General features: G+C 45.1%; 2 protein-coding genes and 1 long non-coding RNA gene across 5 annotated transcripts in view; 1 reads left to right on the top strand and 2 right to left on the bottom strand.

Annotated features, from left to right (window-relative positions):
- Positions 1-2,305, bottom strand: part of CSE1L (chromosome segregation 1 like) — a 41,946-nt gene extending 39,641 nt beyond the window's left edge. Inside the window, exon 1 of one of the 3 annotated variants that reach the window (XM_026503691.4) lies at positions 2,191-2,305. The gene's annotated coding sequence lies outside the window, so the exon portion shown is untranslated. Of the gene's footprint in view, positions 1-1,561; positions 1,792-2,190 lie in introns of those variants that run through there. The other 2 variants (XM_026503690.4, XM_057312477.1) reach the window with 2 other exon arrangements.
- LOC130543763 (uncharacterized) lies at positions 2,298-10,915 on the top strand. Its single transcript, XR_008959344.1, has 2 exons — positions 2,298-2,555; positions 8,985-10,915. It is a non-coding gene; the product is annotated as an uncharacterized LOC130543763 (long non-coding RNA).
- Positions 9,968-20,927, bottom strand: part of ARFGEF2 (ADP ribosylation factor guanine nucleotide exchange factor 2) — a 93,007-nt gene continuing 82,047 nt past the window's right edge. Inside the window, exons 35-39 of the mRNA XM_026503689.4 lie at positions 19,382-19,512; positions 16,446-16,614; positions 15,459-15,597; positions 14,168-14,285; positions 9,968-13,639 (exon numbers count right to left, since the gene is read on the bottom strand). Coding sequence (XP_026359474.1) covers positions 13,463-13,639; positions 14,168-14,285; positions 15,459-15,597; positions 16,446-16,614; positions 19,382-19,512 — 734 coding nt within the window. The 3' untranslated portion in view covers positions 9,968-13,462. The remainder of the gene's footprint in view (positions 13,640-14,167; positions 14,286-15,458; positions 15,598-16,445; positions 16,615-19,381; positions 19,513-20,927) is intronic.

Below are 20,927 nucleotides of genomic sequence, written 5' to 3' on the forward strand. Positions count from 1 at the left end.
TTCTTCTTCTGTTTTTTTTTTTTTTTTAAGAGATGGGGAGAGATGGAGGGCGGGAGAGGGAGAAACAGAAGGTGGGGAGGGACAAAGAGAGAATCCTAAACAAACTCTACACCCAGCACAGAGCACAACACGGGACTTGATCTCACAACCTTGAGATCATGACCTGAGCCAAAATCAAGTCGGACCCTTAACTGACTGAGCCACTCAGGTGCCCCCAGAGAAGCCTTCATCTGTCATATTGCTGTCACTTGTCACTATCTGAAATTATCTAGGGGCGCCTGGGTGGCACAGCGGTTAAGCGTCTGCCTTCAGCTCAGGGCGTGATCCCGGCGTTGTGGGATCAAGCCCCACATGAGGCTCCTCCGCTATGAGCCTGCTTCTTCCTCTCCCACTCCCCCTGCTTGTGTTCCCTCTCTCGCTGGCTGTCTCTATCTCTGTCAAATAAATAAATAAAATCTTTTAAAAAAATTATCTAATTCATTTATGTGTATTACTGTTTCTTTCTCCCATTAGCATATAAGCTCCCCAAAGGAAAGGACCTTGTCCATTTTTATTTCTTCACTGCATTCCCAGAGATTAAGTGGATGCTCTATAGTTAGTAAATGAATGAACAAATTAATTCCAAAGTTAAAGCACTGCTCTCAAACACATTCAATCCTGTATAGGAAACCTTCTGTCCCAGCCCCCAAAGAGCAGAAATCAAAGTAACCAGATGTGAAGAGAAAACTCCCTTGCATTGAAAGAAAGAAGTCGAAGTGTCTTGGAGGGATCAGGTGAATCAAGAGTCCCAGGAATTATGCAGAAAGTGGAAACACACACAGGTAAAAAAATTCAACTAAGGGGAGGGGGTTTAGGGGGAGGAGAAAAGAACACAGGTGGGATCCAAGAGTAAAAAATCCCCCTTCTATGCCTCCAAGGAGTAACAACATTGTGCATCTACCATGTAGTAAGCACTCATCACCAGAATACAGCAGTAAACAAGACAGGCAAGGTCCTTGCTCTTGAAGTTTACAACCCAGCAGCTGAGAAAGACAATTAACAACTCTAAGTAATTCTGGTTAATGATAAATGCTATTAAGTAAAAAGTTGAAAGAAGTCCTCAGAGAAGTTGATCAAAGAAGGTGTAAGGGGCATGAAACTTAAAGGACAGGGAGCCAGCCTTGCAAAGCTCTGATGCTGATAATTTCCAAGCAAACGAAAGGCACGTCCAAACGCTCTACGGTGGGCACGAGCTTGGAACATTTAAGAAAACACAAAGTCAGCAGTATGGCTACAGTGGCTAAGAAGAGATAGGTGGAAGAGGCAGACAATAGTCACTTCGGGTGGGACTTCGTAAACCACGGTAATAACTCCGTGGATCCTCAGAGCCACTTTGCGAGGCAGATTGTTTTCAACCCCACTTCGCGAATAAGGAAATGGGGAGACTCCGAGGGATGAAGCGACTAGCCCTAAATAGCACTCCCATGGAGGCCAACTATGGAGCGAACCCAGGCCTTCTAATTCCAAAGCTCATGCTCCGAACTACCACACTCTCGCGTCTCCCCCAAGAGCGGGACCTTACATTCCTGGGCAGGTGCATGGACTGGAACGTAATCCTCAAACAACTCAGCAAAGGGATGCCCATTTACAGTTGGGGAAACTGAAGCACAGGGAGATTAAAGGTCCCCCTTCCAATGAGAACGTGAGTCCCGGGGACCGGGAAAGAGCCCATCTGGGCGGCGGCCGGCTCCGGCCCAGCAGCCCAGCCGGACAGGCCTCGCCGCGGCACTCCGCTCACGTTGCGGGGGGCCGAACGCGACGAGGACAGACGCGCGGGCGCGACCAATGAGAGGCGGCCTTCCCCAGCGGCCCGGCGGCGGCGCGACCAATCCGCGCGGCGCTGGGGGGGGAGGGGCGGGCGCTCGGGCTGCTCGCGTTAGGCCGCGCCTCGGGGGCCCTCGCCCCACACAGGCCCGAGGGCCGCTGGGCTTGGGCCTGAGCCCCGGAACGCCGCGAGGTGAGGCGAGACCCGTCTGTGCAGGCAAAGACCTCTCCGGAGGGCGCCGCCCGAAGCAGAGGCCCACATTCCGTTCTCGCCCAGAGGCGCGGTCCTTGCTTCCCAGCGCTCGGAAGTGTGAGGAGCGCCTCATCCCTCCCCCAGCGGGGTCCCAAGAGGCCACCCTACCAGGCCGTGCACGCCCCGCGCCTCACCTCTTGGGGATACGGGAACGGAGAAGGGAATCTCAACCGCGAACTGTAGCCGGCACTACCCAACCCTGCTGCCGCTCCGCCTCACATTCAAACCCCGGCAAAATGGCGCGGCGGCGAGGCTGCGGCCCGGGCGCATGCGTGAGCGGGGCAGAGGCGGGGGGCGGGGCCAGGAGTGCTCAGGCCCCACCCAAGCTCGAATGGCCAATCGCGACCGGCTCTGTGTTTGCGCTGACGTCACAAGCGACAATGCCCTTTGGCTCAGACCGCGGCTTGGGGCATCACAATCCCTATATTCCTGAGAACGAAGAGGAGTTCAGCGAGTGGCCGCTGGAGTGCGACCTAGCCTGATCTAGGGCTGCAGTGAGGTACGTATTAGGTCTTCTATAACTGGAACGAACTGCTCAAAGCCGTGCCCATAGCCTTTCAGACTGAGGAGACCTTTCTGCCCCTCGCAGAGCGCAGGTTTTAGAGGGAGACGTGGTATACACGAAATCATTTGAGGTTTTGATAAGCGCTACAACAAGAAAATTTAAAACAGGGTGATATGACAGGCAGTGACTTGGAAGGTCATTGGTTGGTCAGAGAAAACCTCTGAACAAGTGACACTTGACCTGAATTTCAACAAGGAGACAGCTGTGTCAAGATCCTCCTGGAGAGCATTCCAACAGCCTGAGCTCTGAGGCAGGAGCCAGCTGGGCTGGGGCTTAATGAAGTGCAGAGAGGCAGGAGATGAAGTTAGAGAGGCCGGCATGGGCCAGATGATGTAGACCTCATAAGCCCTGTTTAGACTGGTCTCACTTGCATCCATTAAGGGATGGCCACCAAATCTACACTTTAAAAGGCCCACCAGTTGCTGTGTGGGAATGGACTGTATGGGGATGGGGGCGAAGAGCTTGAAGCAGGGAGCCTGGAGGCATCCAGGAGAGAGATGTGATGGGCCGGACTCAAGTGAGTAGCAGTGCATATGGAGACAAGTGGACAGCTTCAGGATATGCTGTAGGGGTAGAGCCTGTAGGATCTGGTGATCCGTAGAGTGTGACAACGACAGGAAGCAATGGGGACTTAGGGAAATCCCAGCCCTCACTTTCAGCCACCAGCAGGCCCAGGCCCAGCTGTTTCAGAGCCCATCCCTTGCAATTGCTAGCTTGCTGACTCGGGGGACTGAAAGGCATGTATTTAGTTATCACTCGAGGAAACAAATATAAGAACACAGAATTATATAGGCTCTGAGAACTGCAGAACTCTCAGCTGATAATGACTCTGTCCAAACCTCTGCAGTAAGAGATGACCAAACTTGAACCTTAGGATGACCCCAGTGTCCCCCTCCGTCACCACCCCCACCACACACACACACACACGCGCGCGCGCGCACACACGCACACGCACGCATGCACGCACACACACCACATGACTGCTTGAGAAAGCTCAATGCTGCCAGGAGAATTTACTGTCTGTTCTAGCCAACACCTGAGTATAGGCCCCAACCTCCCTTTCTTAGAGCATTTGCTTAAAAGGACTTAAAATTGTGAATCCTTCTTCTGTCCCCTTGAGATGTGTATGTATCTCCTGCAATTCAGGAGTGTCTTTCTCAATGACCTGAAAGCCATTACTTTGAAATATAATCATCAGGAAGGTGAGGCCTATTTCTCATTCTCTGTGGGCAGATGGGAGCCTAATTGCCAGCTAGCAGACATAGCTGGCCTGATGACATTTACACTGACCAATGCTTTAAGTTTTCACCTGGGCCCTCACTCTTTCCCCAATTCCCTCATTCTCCTTTAAAATGCCCTATCAGGGATGCCTGGGTGGCTCAGTCAGTTAAGCGGCAGCCTTTGACTCAGGTCATGATCCCAGGGTCCTGGAATCAAGTCCTGCATCTGGCTCCCTGCTGAGCAGGGAGGGAGCCTGCTTCTCTACCTCTGCCTCTGCCTGCTGCTCCCCCCCCCACACTTGTGTGCTCTCTCTCTGACAAATAAAAAAATTAAATGTTTTTAAAAAATAAATAAAAAATAAAATGTCCAATCAGGGGTGCCTGGGTGGCCCAGTCGGTTAAGCCTCCAACTCTTGGTTTCAGCTCAGGTCGTGATCTCAGGGTTGTGCCTGGCTCCATGTTCAGCGGGGAGTCTGCTTGAGATTCTCTCTCTCCCTTTGCTGCTCACATGCTCTCTCTCTCTCTCAAAATAAATAAATAAAATCTTAAAAAATAAGATGCACAGGTGGAATCAACTCTCTCCCCCACTGTGAGTAGTTTCTGAATAAAATCGTTTTTACTGCTTTAACAATGTCTGACTTTATCGTGGGCAGCACCCTGGCTATGAACCTGTAAAAGCCATTCCTGAGATAAAATGCAAAAATTGCTCTGAGTGAAAGAGTCACAGATGTAACTTTTTTGTAAAATTATTCAACATCTTTTATCACAATCCACAAACCCTGGAAGTTCTGGCCCCTGCCAACCTGTCTGACCTCATCACCTTTCTCCCTCTTCCTCTCCACCCTCACTCAACTTAGCCACCTCGCCTTCCTTTCTGTTCTTCCAAGCTCCCAGCTTATTTCCACCTCAGAGTGTTCATACTTGTTCATACTTGCCCCTCCCTGTGCCTGGAATGCTCTTCTAGACACCTGAATAACAGGCTCCCTCTGTACATCCAGACTCCCACTCAAATGTCACCTCCTCAGAGAGGCCTTCCACGCTATCTGAAATTGCCCACTCTCTACACCCGGTAACTCGACATTTAGGTTTGCCAGATTTATTTTTCTAAACATTTTATTTATTTGACAGAGATATCACAAGCAGGTGGGAGGGGTAGAGGGAGGCCGACTTGGGACTCGATCCCAGCACCCTGGGATCATGACTTGAGCAGAAGGCAGACGCTTAACCAACTGAGTCACTCAGGCGCCCAGGTTTGCCAGATTTAGCAAGTAAAATACAGGACACCCAGTTCAGTGTGAATCTCAGAAAAGCAATGCATGATCTTTTAGTATAAATATTGCATGGGACATACTTCTACTAAAAGATCATACCTTGTTTATCTGAAATTCACATTGTCTCAGGTGTCCTGTATTTTATCTGGCAAACTTAGCCTCAATAGATCATTGTTTTCTTCATAGTGTTTATCATTCTTTGCAATTGTCTTTGTTAATTGCTCCCCTCACCATCAGCTTAAGGACTCTATTAGAACAAAGACATTATTTATCTTCTTTACAGCTGCCCCCCCAGCACCTAGCGCATAGTACCTGCTTAGTACGTATTTATTGAATGTTGAATGAAATGCCCTATATAAATAAAGTCCATTGAGAAAGGTGTAAGTTATTAGGACGCTAGTGGAAAAGATGAATTTTTACCATTGCAGCAATAGCACGAGTAATCAATCATACTAATCTTTCCTGGACAAAGATTTTCCACCAATCCTGGTGAGAACAATCCTGATGATTTAACAGTTTTTCATCCCTGAGAGCTAATCACGAAGGAGGCTGGCTGGCGTCTCGTGTAGGTCTAGCTTCTCTTCCAGTTTCTGCAGGAAGCCCTGAGGTGTGCCAAGGTTATCATGTCTGCAGACACAGCTCTAGTGGTGCCCACTCCCCTTGCCCTTTGCAGCCGCAAGGAGATCCATGCAGGTGAGGGGCACAGGAAGGTTGGTGTGTCCTCCTCCAATCCCCGTGGGTGATACCTGAAGGCTCCCTTGGGAATCTCTACCCCCCCACTCTCCCCCAGCCCATCAGTACACACACTCCCAGGTTTGCTACAACTGCTAACGTACACATGGTGAAAAATTCACACAGTACGAACATGAGAGGATTTGGTCTTTAGCTAATTAGGACATTCGCTGTGGGTAATATTTTATGTTCTCCATGTCCTTATTTTAATTTTGCTTTATCAGATGTTCTCTGAGAGCCATGTTGGTCTCCCATCATGATTCTGGCTTTGTCATTGTTAAAGTGTACTCAGTTGTCTTTCGTTGTATGTTTTGAAGCTATTAGGCAGATAAGGTGCCTGCCATTTCTTCCTGATGAAGTCTATCTACCATCTGACGATGTGAAATATTCTTCTTTGGTCCTTTCAGACCTCTCCTCTTCCAATTCTATTTGTCTGACATCAATATTATTAGACCTGCTTTCTTTTGGTTAACAATTTCTTGGCATATCTTTTTATCCCCCCTGCTTTATTGAGATAGAATTGACATAGCTTGACACATCTTTTACCAGACCTTTACTGTCACTCTTCTTTGATCCAGTTGTATCATACTAGTTAAGAGCATGGGGCCGCCTGGGTGTGTCTGCCTTCAGCTCAGGTCATGAGCCCAGGGTCCTGGGATTGAACCCTGCATCGGGCTCCCTGCTCAGCAGGAAGCCTGCTTCTTCCTCTCCCTCTGCCTTCCACTCCCCATGCTTGTGCTCTCTCTGTGTCAAATAAATACAATCTTAAAAAAAGAGAGAGAGAGAGAGAGAGAGAGAGAGAGAGCATGGACTTGACTACCCAGCTTAAGACCTTCACGCCATCTGTATAACACCGGGCAAGTTACTTAGAATTGAGCTGTCTGATCTCTATTATAGTAGTGATAGTAATAATTTGCCTCTCAGGGGGGTTGAGAGTATGGCAGATCCAGGAAAGATGAGGCCCGTGGAAGAGCGTCTGAAAAATGGTAACTGTCCGAGGCAGTGTTAGCTCTTATCTCCATCCCAAGACCGGGCGACAATGCACTTTTGATGACCTCCCATTGTTCCCAGTCCTGCGTTTTCCCAGGTGGCAGGTACTGCTGGAGACCTGGACAGGCCTTTGGACCCTTGCCTTGGCCCCTGTCCTTTAGAGGGTGTGGTGCTGGTCCCGCTCCAGCTGCCCACAGGTGAGGGGTCCATGCGCCGAGAGGGCGTGCTCACCCAGAACCCTTATCACCGCCTTTCAGACCGTTCTGGGGACCCTGGAATTCCCCACTGAGAGGCCCCAAGCCCTCTTCCAGGGTCTGTGGAAATCTCTTGGCTGGGTCACTCCTGAGAGCAGATACACAACAGCTGTGAACACCTGCACACTGGCGGTGTGACTTGGGGACAGATGTGTTTTCGGGGGGGTTTGGACGGAGCTGCATATCCACGCATACACATTCAAAGCCTTATGGTACAGGTTGAGCTCGGAGCAGGGAGAGAAAGGGGGCAGTACAAGGGCTTATTTCTTTCCATGCTGCTGTGTTCTGGCCTGGAACTCTGAGAATTCAGTCTTTAACTTCCAGGTATTGCAAAGGTTTTATTTGTCAAGGAAGGAGGATGGAATGTGTTTTCAAACACTATTTTGACATATAACTTTTATTTACGTATTTATGTATTTATTTTAGCAATTTATTTTTTGTGTGTGTTTTTAAAGATTTTATTAACCTATTTGAGAGAGAGAGAGAGAGACAGAGAGCAGGAGCAGGGGGAGGGGCAGAGGGAGAGGGAGAAGCAGACTCCCGCTGAGCAGGGAGCCTGAGGACACAGGGCTAGATCCCAGGACCCTGAGTCATAACCTCAGCCGAAGGTTACGCTTAACCAACTGAGCCATGCAGGCACCCATACTTATTTATTTTAGAGAGAGAGCGAGAGAGCACGAAAGGGAGGGGCAAAGGGAGAGGGAGAGAATCCCAAGCAGACTCCACAGCTGAGTGTGGAGTCTGATGTGGGGCTTGATCTCACGACCTGGAGATCACAACCTGAGCCAAAATCAAAAAGTCGGACACTTGGGGTGGCTCAGTCGGTGGAGCATGTGACTTGATCTTGGGGTCATAGGTTTGAGCCCCATGTTGGGTGTAGAGATTATTAAAATGAATAAGTAAATAAATACACTTTAAAAGATGGACGTCTAATGGTATCTATTTCATACAGTTGCTGTGAAGTTTAAAGGATTTCCTGTATGCAAAGCACTTAGTACAGTGTCTGCAGTGCTGTAAGCCATCAGTAAATGTTAGTTCTTTAAAAAGTGACATTAATAGCCTGCTTATTGCTGATGCCCAAAAAGGGGGAGAAAGTTAGCACAAATCCTTCTGTACAAAGAGTTCTTCGTTCCAGCTTCCGTGATCTGTCCACTGGCCTCTCCTATAGAATGATGCTTGGTTTTTGCTTGCTTCTCAAAAACCCATAGCACTCTGCACAAGGAAATCAATATGCCATTATTTAAGGTCAAATTCACTCAAGCTAAGAAGTTTACCAGAACACAAGGTGCTTCTTGAACATAAATCAAGATACATTCTTTAAGCAAATCTAAATTAGGTCAGTGAAGAAGAAGCTATAGAAGCTTTATGCAAAGCTGGGGAGTCTCTGGGAACGGCGAACACTGACTTATATACAAATGACCAGTTTTCAGTTGAGCACCAGATTGGCTTGTGTCTGGAAACAGACATGTTTAAAAATACTGAAGTCACTTCTGCCAGAATCCTGGGGGAGTCCTCACCCCTTCTTCTTTTGCTGTGGGTATGTCGTTGCATTTACTAAGCTGGCCACACCCAAGATGTGACACAACTCACTCACTCAAGGACAATTTAGCAGGTTTCTTGAACTGGACAACTGGTGTGTTACACAGCTTGGCAAAAAATCCAGGGATCACTCTGGTCCTTTGAAAAAGAAAATGTACTTTTGCCTAATTTGTGCTCCAGTCTGTGGGCAGGGAGGATACAGGCATAATGCTGTAACTACCTTGCAAAATGCTTAAATAATAGCACTTTAAATAAATGATGTGGAGCTGGTCCTTCCTCAACCGGTGACCTCAGCATGCCCTTTCTAAAATGGGTAAGCAGAAATGCCTTTTTTTTTTTTTTTTTTTTTTTTAACAGGAAGGCCAGAGAAAGCTGACAGTATCTGCCGCAGACAGACTCTTGGGTCCTACAGCACCACACCAGAGAAACCTTCTTAGACTCCGAGTCAATTTAGTTCAGGGTTTTTCAGCCTTCAGCACCAGTTAGACCTTGAGGCTGGGTAATTCCTTCCAGTGGGGGCTGTTTAGCAGCATCCTACCCAACCCTCCTGCTGTGACAACCCAAAATGTTTCCAGACACTGCCAAGTGTCCCAAGTGCCCCCCTGGGGACAGAATTGGAAACTCCTGGTTGGCAGCAGGTTGAAAACCACTGCTCTAGGTAAAACCCAGGCACTACCTGCTATGGTGAGATAAAGACTCTTCAGAAACCTTTTCCTTTTGCTGTTCACTGGAAGCACCTGCTATGTGGGACCACAGAGAGTCGCCATTTTATTCCAATAAATTAATAAAGATGAAAAAGTATTAGTCAGTTTCAGCAGGGGAGTATTTTAAGCACAATGGTGATTTACAATTTTAGGATATTTCAGAAAGAATGGATTCTGAATTCAGAGGCAGTAGAGCCAAGCCATGCCTTCCTACGTTGGCACCCTTTGTGAACCTTAGAATTGCCTTCCACTCAGTGTCCAAGTTGGCTACCCTGTGAGTCATCCTTTGCAAATCTGCCCTCAACACCCGCAAGAGGAGATTTTTGTCTTCTTTTGGGAACTCACCCACTGGTCAAACTAATTAATGAGTTAAAGTGAATTCAAGAGATAAATAAGAATCTTCTCATGACTGGATTTTTTCCCCTTTCATTGGGAGGGAGGGGGAAGAAGGGAACCTTACTTAATTAAAACCCACAATTAATATTCTCCTATTAGAAATTATTTTTGTTAACTATTGAGGCCAAATTTTACTACCAGTTGAGAACCATAAGCTTATAGCTGCCATAAGAACAAATGTACCCAAAATTATAGCTTGATTTTATATACACACATACAAATTACTATATTAAAAACAGCTTTACTTTTTAAAACTTTATTGATTTACCACCTGATTAAAGCATGGGATTTTAACAGTATTATACATAATATTTTTACATAGAAAACTTTACATAGCATTTCATATTATATAATTCAGCTTATTCTTTCAAAAATGTATACATCCATTGGGCAAGGAATGCTTTTCATTAAATTACCAATATTAAATGCACTTAATCATTGTGTATAGATTAAACAATAGTAGCTATTAACTAACTTTTAGGCATTTTAAGGAGGTAAAACATACATTTTGCACATAAAGAAATATTTGATGCAAATATGAAGATAAAATTTTTTAAAAATTAGAACACTGAGAAAAACTACACCTTTGATGAGTGTCTTTTTTTGAGAGCAAGGATTTCCAGATAGATTCATTCTTCTAAATAATCAGCTTTGGTTTCTTTGTTTCTCCAACTGCAAAGCTGCTGATAATAAAACTCCAGGATTTTACATGAGTTCAGGTTATGTCTACTTTAACCCAAATGTTAAAACAGAACCCAGGGAATGCAGTAGTAAGGATCTAGCTTCTGTCTCAACCAATATCCATTTGCATCGTAACAACAAACATTTGAATGGGACGATCTAATTGCCTCTGTCCGCAGGTTCCTTTGAGAACTATAAAGACTGTGAAATGGAGAGCCATAATTGCAAAAGAACAACAGAAAGGTCTACGGGTTTTTTGTTTATTTATTTATTTTTTTTGTTTTTTGCGTTTTGTACAAAAGTCACCTGTCAGAGGAAAATGCTGTGTTTCCAGATATTATGATACAATTTCCATAATGTAGCTCTTTGGTTGTACATGAGGAGTAACAGGAAAAAGGTGTATTTGACTCTAAAGATGCATATTAGAAATCAAATTTCCCATCCACCATTTGTTGTTAAGATGCCAGAGCTGGTGATTTCCCTAAAGGACAGTGCAGAAAAACAAAATTGCTCCAAGTAGCAGTGTTGGAACAAAAACTTCTCTAGAGACCCAGCACATATAATCAACACTTAAAGCATCCTGACAAAGAAATAAGGCCTTGGAAATGCTCCATCTTTTCTAATTTTGTTCGTGAATGGCGTCCTGGCCTGGGGCTGCAGTCACACACACTCTTCTATCACTAGTGTTTGAGTGGCACAAGCCACATTTACCATGAGATAGAACAGATTTATTCACAAAGTAGAATTTAGGCTGAATGGCTTATTAGTAGAGGTAAGGAATTCCTCTGTACGTCACGGGCCACCGGCAAGAACAATTACCCCAAATGGTTTGACATCCCGGTTTTTAAAAGGTCCATGCTGGTACGATTCAAATGCCTCATTCAGAAAATCCAATCTTTTAAAAGACAAAGTTAAAAAAAAAAATTCAAAGCTGAATATTTGGGCATGGAACAAAATGTGGTCAGACACTTCCCACTCTGCAAGAGGTGGCAAGAATGAAAGAGAAGGCAGGAAGACACTGGTGGTGGGGTCACCGCTGAAGAAAATGGCACATGAGAACCTCAGGAGGAAAGGAGAAGTCTCCAGTCAGGGACGCAGTGGCACGTTCCTGGGCATGCCTTCAGGACAAATATGGATGGAGAGCATGGACTTGTTGAGGCTGTGACCGACCACAGTACCGGGGAGGGAGTCTTGGCGGCAGCGTAAAGACGTAATACATCCCAGAACAAGGTCAGTCAAAGGTGCTGACGTTTTCCATTCACAGTAAAATACTCGCCCACGGTCCCTTCCTCCTAAATGATACAGCTCCTCTTTAATGTATGTAAGTAACATAAAAACTTAAACCTGCTCTTTTTTTCTTTGGTAGATAAATTAAAATACTTTGGGGGAAAGAAAAAAAAAATAGAGTACTGCTGGCCCAAACCAAACATTTCTCAAGGCTGTTAAAAACAAATTTAAGAAATCAGTTTCTTAGGAAACAAAAGCACCAGAAATCCTTCTCTATAAAGAAAAAAAAAAACAGCCGATTTTAGATAGGTTCCCAACTTGCTAACTTCTAAGGCACCAGAGTTGACATCAATACAACCCAATTTCCAGAACTGAGGGGCAGGCAGAAGTCTGAATGTGGTAATGACTCCGTGTAACACTGGTTCTCCTGCTGAGCGTGGCTCTAGGGGAGCCCTGGGTGAGGGGGCGGAGTGAAGCATATGTTCTCTTTCTCACTGACTCAGAATAAATCAAGCTTCCAAACAGACTGCTTGCAGGCGGCAGGCCTGTTTGTTGCAAACTTTACATAAGCTGCCGCATCAGGATTCAGTTCTAATTGCCGTTAAGACTACTGCACCTTTATTAACACAATAAGGGCCCCCAGAATCCAACCCTGCCAAAGAATGCAGCTCCGAGGCTTGAGTTCATGGCAGTAGCTGGGCACAGGCCATCTCCTGCCACGGTCACAGTTCAGCCGTGCTGGTCCCACCATAGCACAGGCCGACTCTGGGTCAAGGACTCATGACACGTGGCTGAGGAGTTTTGCAGACGGCCTTTCTCCCGCACAGCCGCCATCCCTCTCTGGAGGGCCCTTGAAAGGGGACTGTGCAAAAGAGGGACACTACACTCACTATTCTGAGGTAAAAATAAAGGGTTTACTCAAATATAAATTAACTCTGTTAAATTATTACTTCATTTTTGTTACTACTTCATATATTAGATTTCAGAGGGTGTGAGATGGACAATGTATTCTGGAAATTTTCATACCCATCCACAAATACTTACTTCCAAGGAAGGCTAATCGTCTTCATTACATTTTTTACTTTTCCCTATAGACTTTTTCTCCCCAGGTTACTAAAACAGGGAGAGCCAGGAGGCACTACCTTTTTAAAATTTTTAACCTTGCAAGCTCTTAATTCTAACTTAATTACTAAACTCTGCTTTCAATGAAATCTTCAATAATAGCTTTTCATAAAGTACTGTAAAAATCACTCAGACATTAACAAAACAAAAACAACCCTTTTCCCCAAACTTTCTCCAAACTAATCTAACTACAGCTGACTCACAACTGACAAAAACACTCAAAATTCTCCAACACACTCAAATGACAACAAAAAATCCAGCATAATTAAGGCGGCATTTAGCCGTTACAAGAAATTTTATTAACATACTCTCTAATAATCACGAACCTCTACAGCTATGTTCAGTATTTTCAAGGACAGCGACTTCCTCCGACAGAACGCGTACAGCCAATCATGGGACTCTGCTAGGAAATGGCGCATGTGCGGCGACAGGCTTGACAGGTGAGTCAGGAAGACGGAATGACAGAGATGAAACAGACTCCCCACCTACTGCGTTAACTGGGTATGCAACACTTTAATGAAACAGCACAACGGCTCAGCCAGGGACTGACGGGACCCGCGTCGAGGCCAGCTTCCACCAGGCCATTCTGAGCTCCCAGAGGCCGACTCCCTGTGCCTACGATCTGACCCTCCACGAGATGTGCCAGGCAGAGGTGGCGTGGTGAACGTTCTGCAAAGCTGCAGTGGTGGCCCGCGGGGGCCAGGGCTACCACACTGGGGACAGTGTTCCTGGTACCTGTGATGGCTCTTCCGGAATCCATATCTTATAGACAACACCTATCCGTAGAAAGAACTTGCGGAGAACTGCTCGGAGCTCAGGAATCAGGTCAAACTGCATAATTTCACACAAGTAGGGGTAGTACATAGAAGCGTGTGCTTTAAACTTGAGGTGGGAGAGAAGAAGAGAGGTCAGATTAGACAGGGAGCTACTTTTTCTGGCACTAGTTTCTCAAAAGTATTCATCTCATCCTGGAACTTTTTGCAATACTGGTGCTTTTTCTTGCTATTAAAAAGTTGGGGGGGAAATTTGCAAATTAGAACATCTTTTAATTATGCTTAACTGAAACACAAATTTTTTGGGGACAGCTTTGCTACCAAGTCAACATTCATTTTAGCAAAGCAGATCCCCCCTTCTGAGCCAGGCCTTCACTATCTGGACCCTCTTCTAACACAGCCGCGCTCAAAATCCCTGCAGCAATTTAACTGCTACGTGCGTGGTTTCAGCGTCAGCCTTTCTCAGGATGCTATGGCACCCTTGTCTGTAATGAATGAACTTTCCTCTAATGAATCTAGAATGGTGCTAGTTATGGGACCATTCTTGGAAGAATTGAAGAAATCGTTACTTTAAATTCCGAACATAAAGGAACCCAAACCTGGGTCTGAGTGGGGACATTAGTTTCCTGGTGTATACCTTTTCATCGTTTATTTTGAGGGTTTTTGTTAGAAGTAACAGCAGAAGACTTGTCCAGGCCTCCCGATGGCTCTCAGAATTCACTGTGATGAAATAGGCAAGGGCCTCACTGCACACGCTGGAAGAATCAAGAGAGAGTGAGACACGTCAGACAGAAGATTAACCTCTACACTCACTGGAGTGGAGAACTCTTCGTTCTTGCAATGAGTACTTATTTACTGGGCACCTGCTCTGGCTGTGCCATCCGGAGCAAATCACTAAGCCTCAGTTTCTTCGGCTGTAAAACAGGGATAAATAATTGTACCAAACTCGGGGGGTTGCTGTAAAGTTTACATGAAACCCGCGTGTTCAATGTTCGCTGAGCCCGGGGCCTGCTCCCAGCTTAGGGCCCCATCAGCGTTTGCACACAATGAACACAGAGCCGATCACCCACAGCTGACTACACACCGCCTCTCTCTTCTCCTGTTGCATACAGTTGCTACTTTTTTTTTCTTTTAAAGTAATCTCTACCCCCATGTGGGGCTGAAACTCAAGACCCCGAGATCGAGAGTCGCATCCTCCACCGACTGAGCCACCCAGGCGCCCCTCTAAGACATTTTCTTAAGTAGATTCTGTAAAAGTGGGATTACTGTGTCAAAGAAAGAGACTGAATATTTTAAGGCTCCTGATTTTAATGCCACCGGCTTTCCGGAAAAATCCCCTCCCTGCACGTTCCCACTAGCAGTGCAGGAGAGTGCATGTCTCATCACATGGCTGTCAGCACTGCATGTTAATGGGTTTAAATCTTGAAAGAGTGAAAAGGGCTTAGACAGAACATCTCGCTCACAGGAAGCTGGGTGGCGAAGATCTACTCTTCTGTCTGCGGCTCTTTCCATGCCATCCCCCCACTGCTGCATTTCTGCATAATCCAAGTTGGAACACCCTTGTAATTCACATGATTCCAATACATTCCTCTTGGAAAGAAGAGAGGGTGGGAGGTTAGAGCTGCCATTGCCCTCAAGGGACTTAGGACTTCACTCCAGGCTTGCTAACTCTGAGTGCTTTTTACTGCCCATGTTCCTGTGCCTTAAGAAACTTGTGAATGAAAGAAATGAGGTCCTGCCCTATTCAGCCCATTAAGAAAAGTGAAATACAAGTGTCAGCAAATAGAAGAAAGAAGCAAAAAGGAAAACAGTTTGTGAAGGCGTCAGCACGCAGGTATTTTTCTCTTATTCTCTTCAATTCAGAGTATTATTGTGATGCGTTTTGTGTTTTACAGATAAGACATTTAATCAGAAACCAATTTTCTTACGTTAAAAGTCGTTGCTGTATTTCCTCCCAGGAATCCCGGCGGTTCTCATCGACATACATCCGGAACAGGATCCTCAAACAACAGGCCAGGCTGCTGGTTTCTTGTTTTAGAAGATTAGGTTTAGATTTGCCCTTAAAACCTAGAGATTAGACAGTCATATAAACAGTGCACACTTCTAGGATAATGCTGAGAAATCATGCGGGAATCTAAGCTAGTTACTTTTAGGGAACACTGAAAGAAATATTTCACATTCTTTTTTTCAATTGAAGTATAATTGACACATAACATTACTCTTAATCACATTTTCTTAAAGCAGTACCAATCAGCCACAGAGATGTGTAAACCACTCTCACAAGCAAAACCTTATCACAGGCGAAGGCATAAAACATCTAGACATGTTAAAGCCACAAAGAAAAATGACATCATAAAATTATGGATAAAAATAGGTATTTGGGAAGAAAATCAATGGTTACCTGGTAATGGTAATAATACAAAAATCATACAAAGTATCACTTCTGTGTGAAGTCCACAAAATGAGACTCCCACTGTCGCCTTGCATGTATCACTTACCTCCAGGGTTTATGTGTTTATTTTTGGAGGGGGGAAAGAGAGAGAACCCCTAAAAGCCTCAACAAATGTATGAATGCTTTCCGTTTCTCCTAGACTAGCACCATTTTTATATCACCATATTTAACTACACCATTTTAACCTAATGTAAAATGTCTTGGTTTGCTAGATCTATTTCAATTCATTTTTCTATCAATTCATTTTTCCATCAAATACTTCCTGAAAATCTCCCATGTGCCAGGCAGTATTCCTGGTACTGGGATGGAATGTATCCATCATGTCCTTCTTTTCCCCTCAAGCAGGAAAATATCTGGCAAGTTATTCCAGCCAGGTGTACAATATGAGGAGTTTCCCAAAGGCTTTAATGTTTTAGAACGATGACCCCTGCGGCCACCTGTCCTAGCCGCTGTGTAGCCTTACCTGCTCTCCACAGGACCGTCCGTTGCTCGTAATTGGAGTTGAAGGCCTTTGAGAATGAGTGGGACTCCTGCAAGCAGTCCAGCAGCCTGAAGAGGTGCCGGGAAGACATGCACTTGTACATGCCCTGATCCTCCGTCTCTATGCGGATGTCGGCATCCAGCGTGTCTTGCTAGAGAGGGGGCGGGTGGGAGAGCTAAGTGAGGACGGGCTGCTTCTGGACTTGGAGGCAGTCCTCACTCGCCAGAAGTCATCCTCTGTCTGAGAATCACACACATCATTCCTCACCACCCTGAACAATTCTCTGTTGGACTCTGCTCACTGGCCAGGGGAAGAATTATGCCCAGGGCCTGCATGATTTCAGGCTTTGCCGGCCCAAGTTTCTGTTCTGTCAGTACTGCCTTCGCAGCACAAACATGAGTATGTGCTTCTCCAGTTATTTCACTACAGGCTGCACTGTCCTCTCTTTATATACCTTATAACGAAATTAGAAAACGAGAAAGTCACTGTACTGTATGTGACAGAAGGTCCAGTTGCGTAACACACTGTGAAGACAGGAACTGCTAAGCGCAGCCTGGGTGGGACCTTTAGCTTCATCAGGTGACTAATGAACGTAGCAGCTCCACAACTGTGTTTTCAAATGTGAAGGGAAAAAAATATAAATATAGGTATAAAATGCTAGAAGTTTTTGTTGAACATGGTGCCTAAAATGGGAGACATACTTAGGGATTTTATATTTGTTGAGCCTTCTAGGAATGGATCTATCATTTTTATAAGCCAGAGACCACAAAAAAAGTAGAGCTTGCAATATTCCCCAAATTGATCTATAGATCCAGTTCAATCCTTATCAAAATCCCAGATTACTACTTTGCAGAAATTGACAAGCTGGTCCTAAAATTCATATGGAAACACAAGTGACACAGAATAGTCTAAACAATGTTGATAAAAGCAGCACAAAGTTAAAAGACTCATACTTCCCATTTCATTCAAGACAGTGTGGTGCTGGCATAAAGACGGACATACAGGTCAGTGGAAAAGAACTGAGAGTCCAGTAATAAATCCCTGTATTTAGGGTCAAGTGATTTCCAACATGGGTGCCAGAACAATTCACTGGGGAAAATCAGTCCCTACAATAAATGATGCTGGGACAACTGGACATCCACGGGGCCAAGACAAAGGTGAATGAACTAAACAAACACAAAATGAACTAAAAAATGGATCAAAGACCTACATGTAAAAGCTAAAACTATAAAACTCTTAAAAGAAAACACAGGACAAATCTTTGCGACCCTGAATTAGTCCATGCTTTCTTAGATATAACCCTAAAATTACAAGCACTCAAGAAAAAATATTAACTCAGACTTCATTAAACTTAAAAATTTTTGTGCTTCACAGGCTACCATCAAGAAACTAGAAAGACAATGCACAGAATAGAAGAAAATAGTTGTAAATCATATATCTGATAAGGGACTAGTATCCAGAATATAGAAAAACTCTTACGATTCAATGTTAGAAAGTTAAAATATCCAATTTAAAAACGAGCAAAGGATTTGAATAGACATCTCTCCAAAGATACACAAATGGCCAATAAACACAGAAGATGGTCGACGTCACTAGTCACTAGGGAAACGGAAACCTAAACCACAGTGAGATACCACTGCACACCCACTGGGATGACTGTGACAATAAAAAAAAAAAAAAAAAAAAAAAAAGACAATAACAACCATTGGTGAGGATGTGGAGAAACCAGAGCCTTCATCCATTGCTGCTAGGAAGGTAAAATAGTCTAGCTATTCTAGAAGACAGTCTGGCAATTCCTCAAAAAGGCAGGCACGGAGTTCACCTATGACCCAGCATTTGCACTCCTAGGTATGTGCTCAAGAGAATTAAAAACATGTCCACATAAAAACTTGCATACAAATGTTCACAGTAGTGTTATTCATCATAGCTAGACAATGGGAAGAACCTGAATGTCCATCAACAGGTGACTGGATGAACAAAATGTGGTGCAGCCATACGATGGAATATTATTTTATGTATGTATACTCACATCCACATATATGTAACAACACCGGTGCTACATGCTACGGCTACAGGCTACAACGTGGATGAATTTGGGAAACATTCTGTAAGTGAAAGATGTCAGATACAAAAGCTCACGTTTTATGTGATTCTATTAATATGAAATATCCAGGTTAGGCAAATCCATAGAGACAGAAAGTAGATTAGTGGTTGTCAAGGGCTGGGCTGACGAGGGAAGGGGGAGTGACTGCTAATGCTTAGGGCATTCCCTTTGGCAGTGATAAAAATATTCTGGAATTAAACTGGTGACGTTTGCACAACTCTGTGAATATACCAAAACTCTGAACACTCATTCACAGGATCTGCTGGCCCTTGAAGCACTTACATTTACAACCTGTGGTGTAATGTTACTGTCCAACCTTTGGATATCCAATCCTCTGTCTCCGAGAATAACATATATACATAAAAGGTTGTACACACAAAACAAAAAAGTAAACTTCAGAGGAAAAACTGGTATCTTTATCCATATATTTTTCTCTCTCAGTTATTTATGGTTAATAATTACACACCAATTATGAGGAATAGTCTCCCTGATTAATAGTAACACTCTTTTTTCAAAGCACCAGGGTGGGGATGGCATCTGAGCGGTGGGGTGCTGGTAAATTGGCTTTCTGGGAAATTTTAAAAAAAGAAAAAAGAAAAGCCCCGATTTTTAGTGTTTGCTGATTTCTGTGGTATAAATATTTCCATCGCAGCCCATTTCTCAAGCCACCAATATGCCACGACTGAAGGCAGGGCTGGGGAGAGGTGAGCCCGATGGGCTCCGGCAAGCCACTACCAACTGGCTCCAGCGCACCACTGCATCTGAGCGAACTCCCCCCCAACAAGCACATTCTTCTCGAAGCTGGTCCTGTTACCTGGGCAGCAACCATGTGTTCTGCATCTTCCTTTTTGCTTGTTGCAGGGTAGAACACGATGTTGTCGATGGTCTGTATCAATTCCAACTGGACCACACACTTGATGAGGAGGCTGGCAAACAGTTTCTGATCTATATTAGATGATAAAGATTAACCCTAATAATGATTCAGCCAGTGCTGAGTAAGTATTCACCGAGCTCCTACTACGTGTCAGGCACGGTTCTTGATGCCATGGCAGAACAGTGAGTAAGCTGGACAAAAACCCCACGGCAGAGACAGACAATAAACAGGATATTTAAGTCTAAGGTACAGCATGCCAAATGCTGATGACAAAGGTAGGGATGGGGATGAGGGAGAGATTGTGTCGGGGTGGGGCTGCAAGTTGAAACAAGCTGGTCAGGAAAGGGCTCTCTGCAAATGTGATACCCGAGCGAAGACCTCAGGGGAGGAGAAGTCAGCTATGCAGGGACCCTATCTTCCAATAAGCATCTCTGCCACCTGCAGGGACTCCTACACACAGCTCCAGACTGTGCCCTAAGCACTCCAGGCCCCAGGTTCCTGCAGCAGCGAGACTCTCCGAAGTAGCTGACCATCAGTCTTGAGGGGGTGGGGCTCTTTTCTGTTCTTAGTTTCCAATCACTTTCTGTCTGCTCCGGAAGTGGCATCCTCTTTCTGTAACTGCTTCTGTTTCCCTCAAGAGTCCCCTTTTACCTCTTTTAGTGGTTAGCCATCCTTGACTAGCTAATAATTCTTCAGGTAGAATCGTCTCTGTTCAAATTATTGGTGTGGTTTCTGCCTACTGACTAGACTGGCTAATATCTCCTCCCTCCATCTTTGTCTTCTCACTCCCCGGGCTCAGGGGCGGCCCATGTCGGACACTTCACTGGTGTTGATTTGGCTATAATAAAAGTAGAGATTCCTTATTCAACTTATTGTTATAGAATCAGAATGCTGAAAACATTAAACAAAGTGCTCAGTGATGGCAAACAAGGATGGGTCATCTTCAAGTTTTGGAAAGTGTGAAAGTGTGTGTGTGTGTATTTATATAAATTCTCCATGTAGAATCAGCTCTAATTAAAGAAGAATATGGTGGCGTTGCAGCACATGTACATTTAATTTATGCCAATTCAGTGACGTCACCTTGGACCAAAAATGACAGGGAAAGAAACAGTCCAAGTGGTGTGAGACTGTGCCTGCTCCCCACTCACTGCGCTGACGCCCACAGGGCGGGCTGGGAAAGGGGAAGCATGTTCCCAGGAGGAAGGGCAGGGTTCTCAAGTCCCAGGCCCCTCTCAGAGTACAGACCTCGTGCTGCACCAAGAGTGGCTCTATTTAGAGAGCTGTATACGCGCACCCTCCACACAAGCCAACCCTTTATCTTGCTCGCCGGCCCCTGCAGGGACCCTGGCTGTGCCGCAGATACTGAGAAACAGTGTGAGTGTCCAACATGGCGCCTTTTTAATGGATTCCAAGGGTGGTTATGTTTTATGCCTCCAAGATAGTTGGTGACCACACGTGGCTGTGTCTAACACACTGCTTCGGAAGT

This window comes from Ursus arctos, unplaced genomic scaffold, assembly GCF_023065955.2.
Source record: "Ursus arctos isolate Adak ecotype North America unplaced genomic scaffold, UrsArc2.0 scaffold_16, whole genome shotgun sequence".
In the NCBI taxonomy this organism is placed as follows: domain Eukaryota; kingdom Metazoa; phylum Chordata; class Mammalia; order Carnivora; family Ursidae; genus Ursus; species Ursus arctos.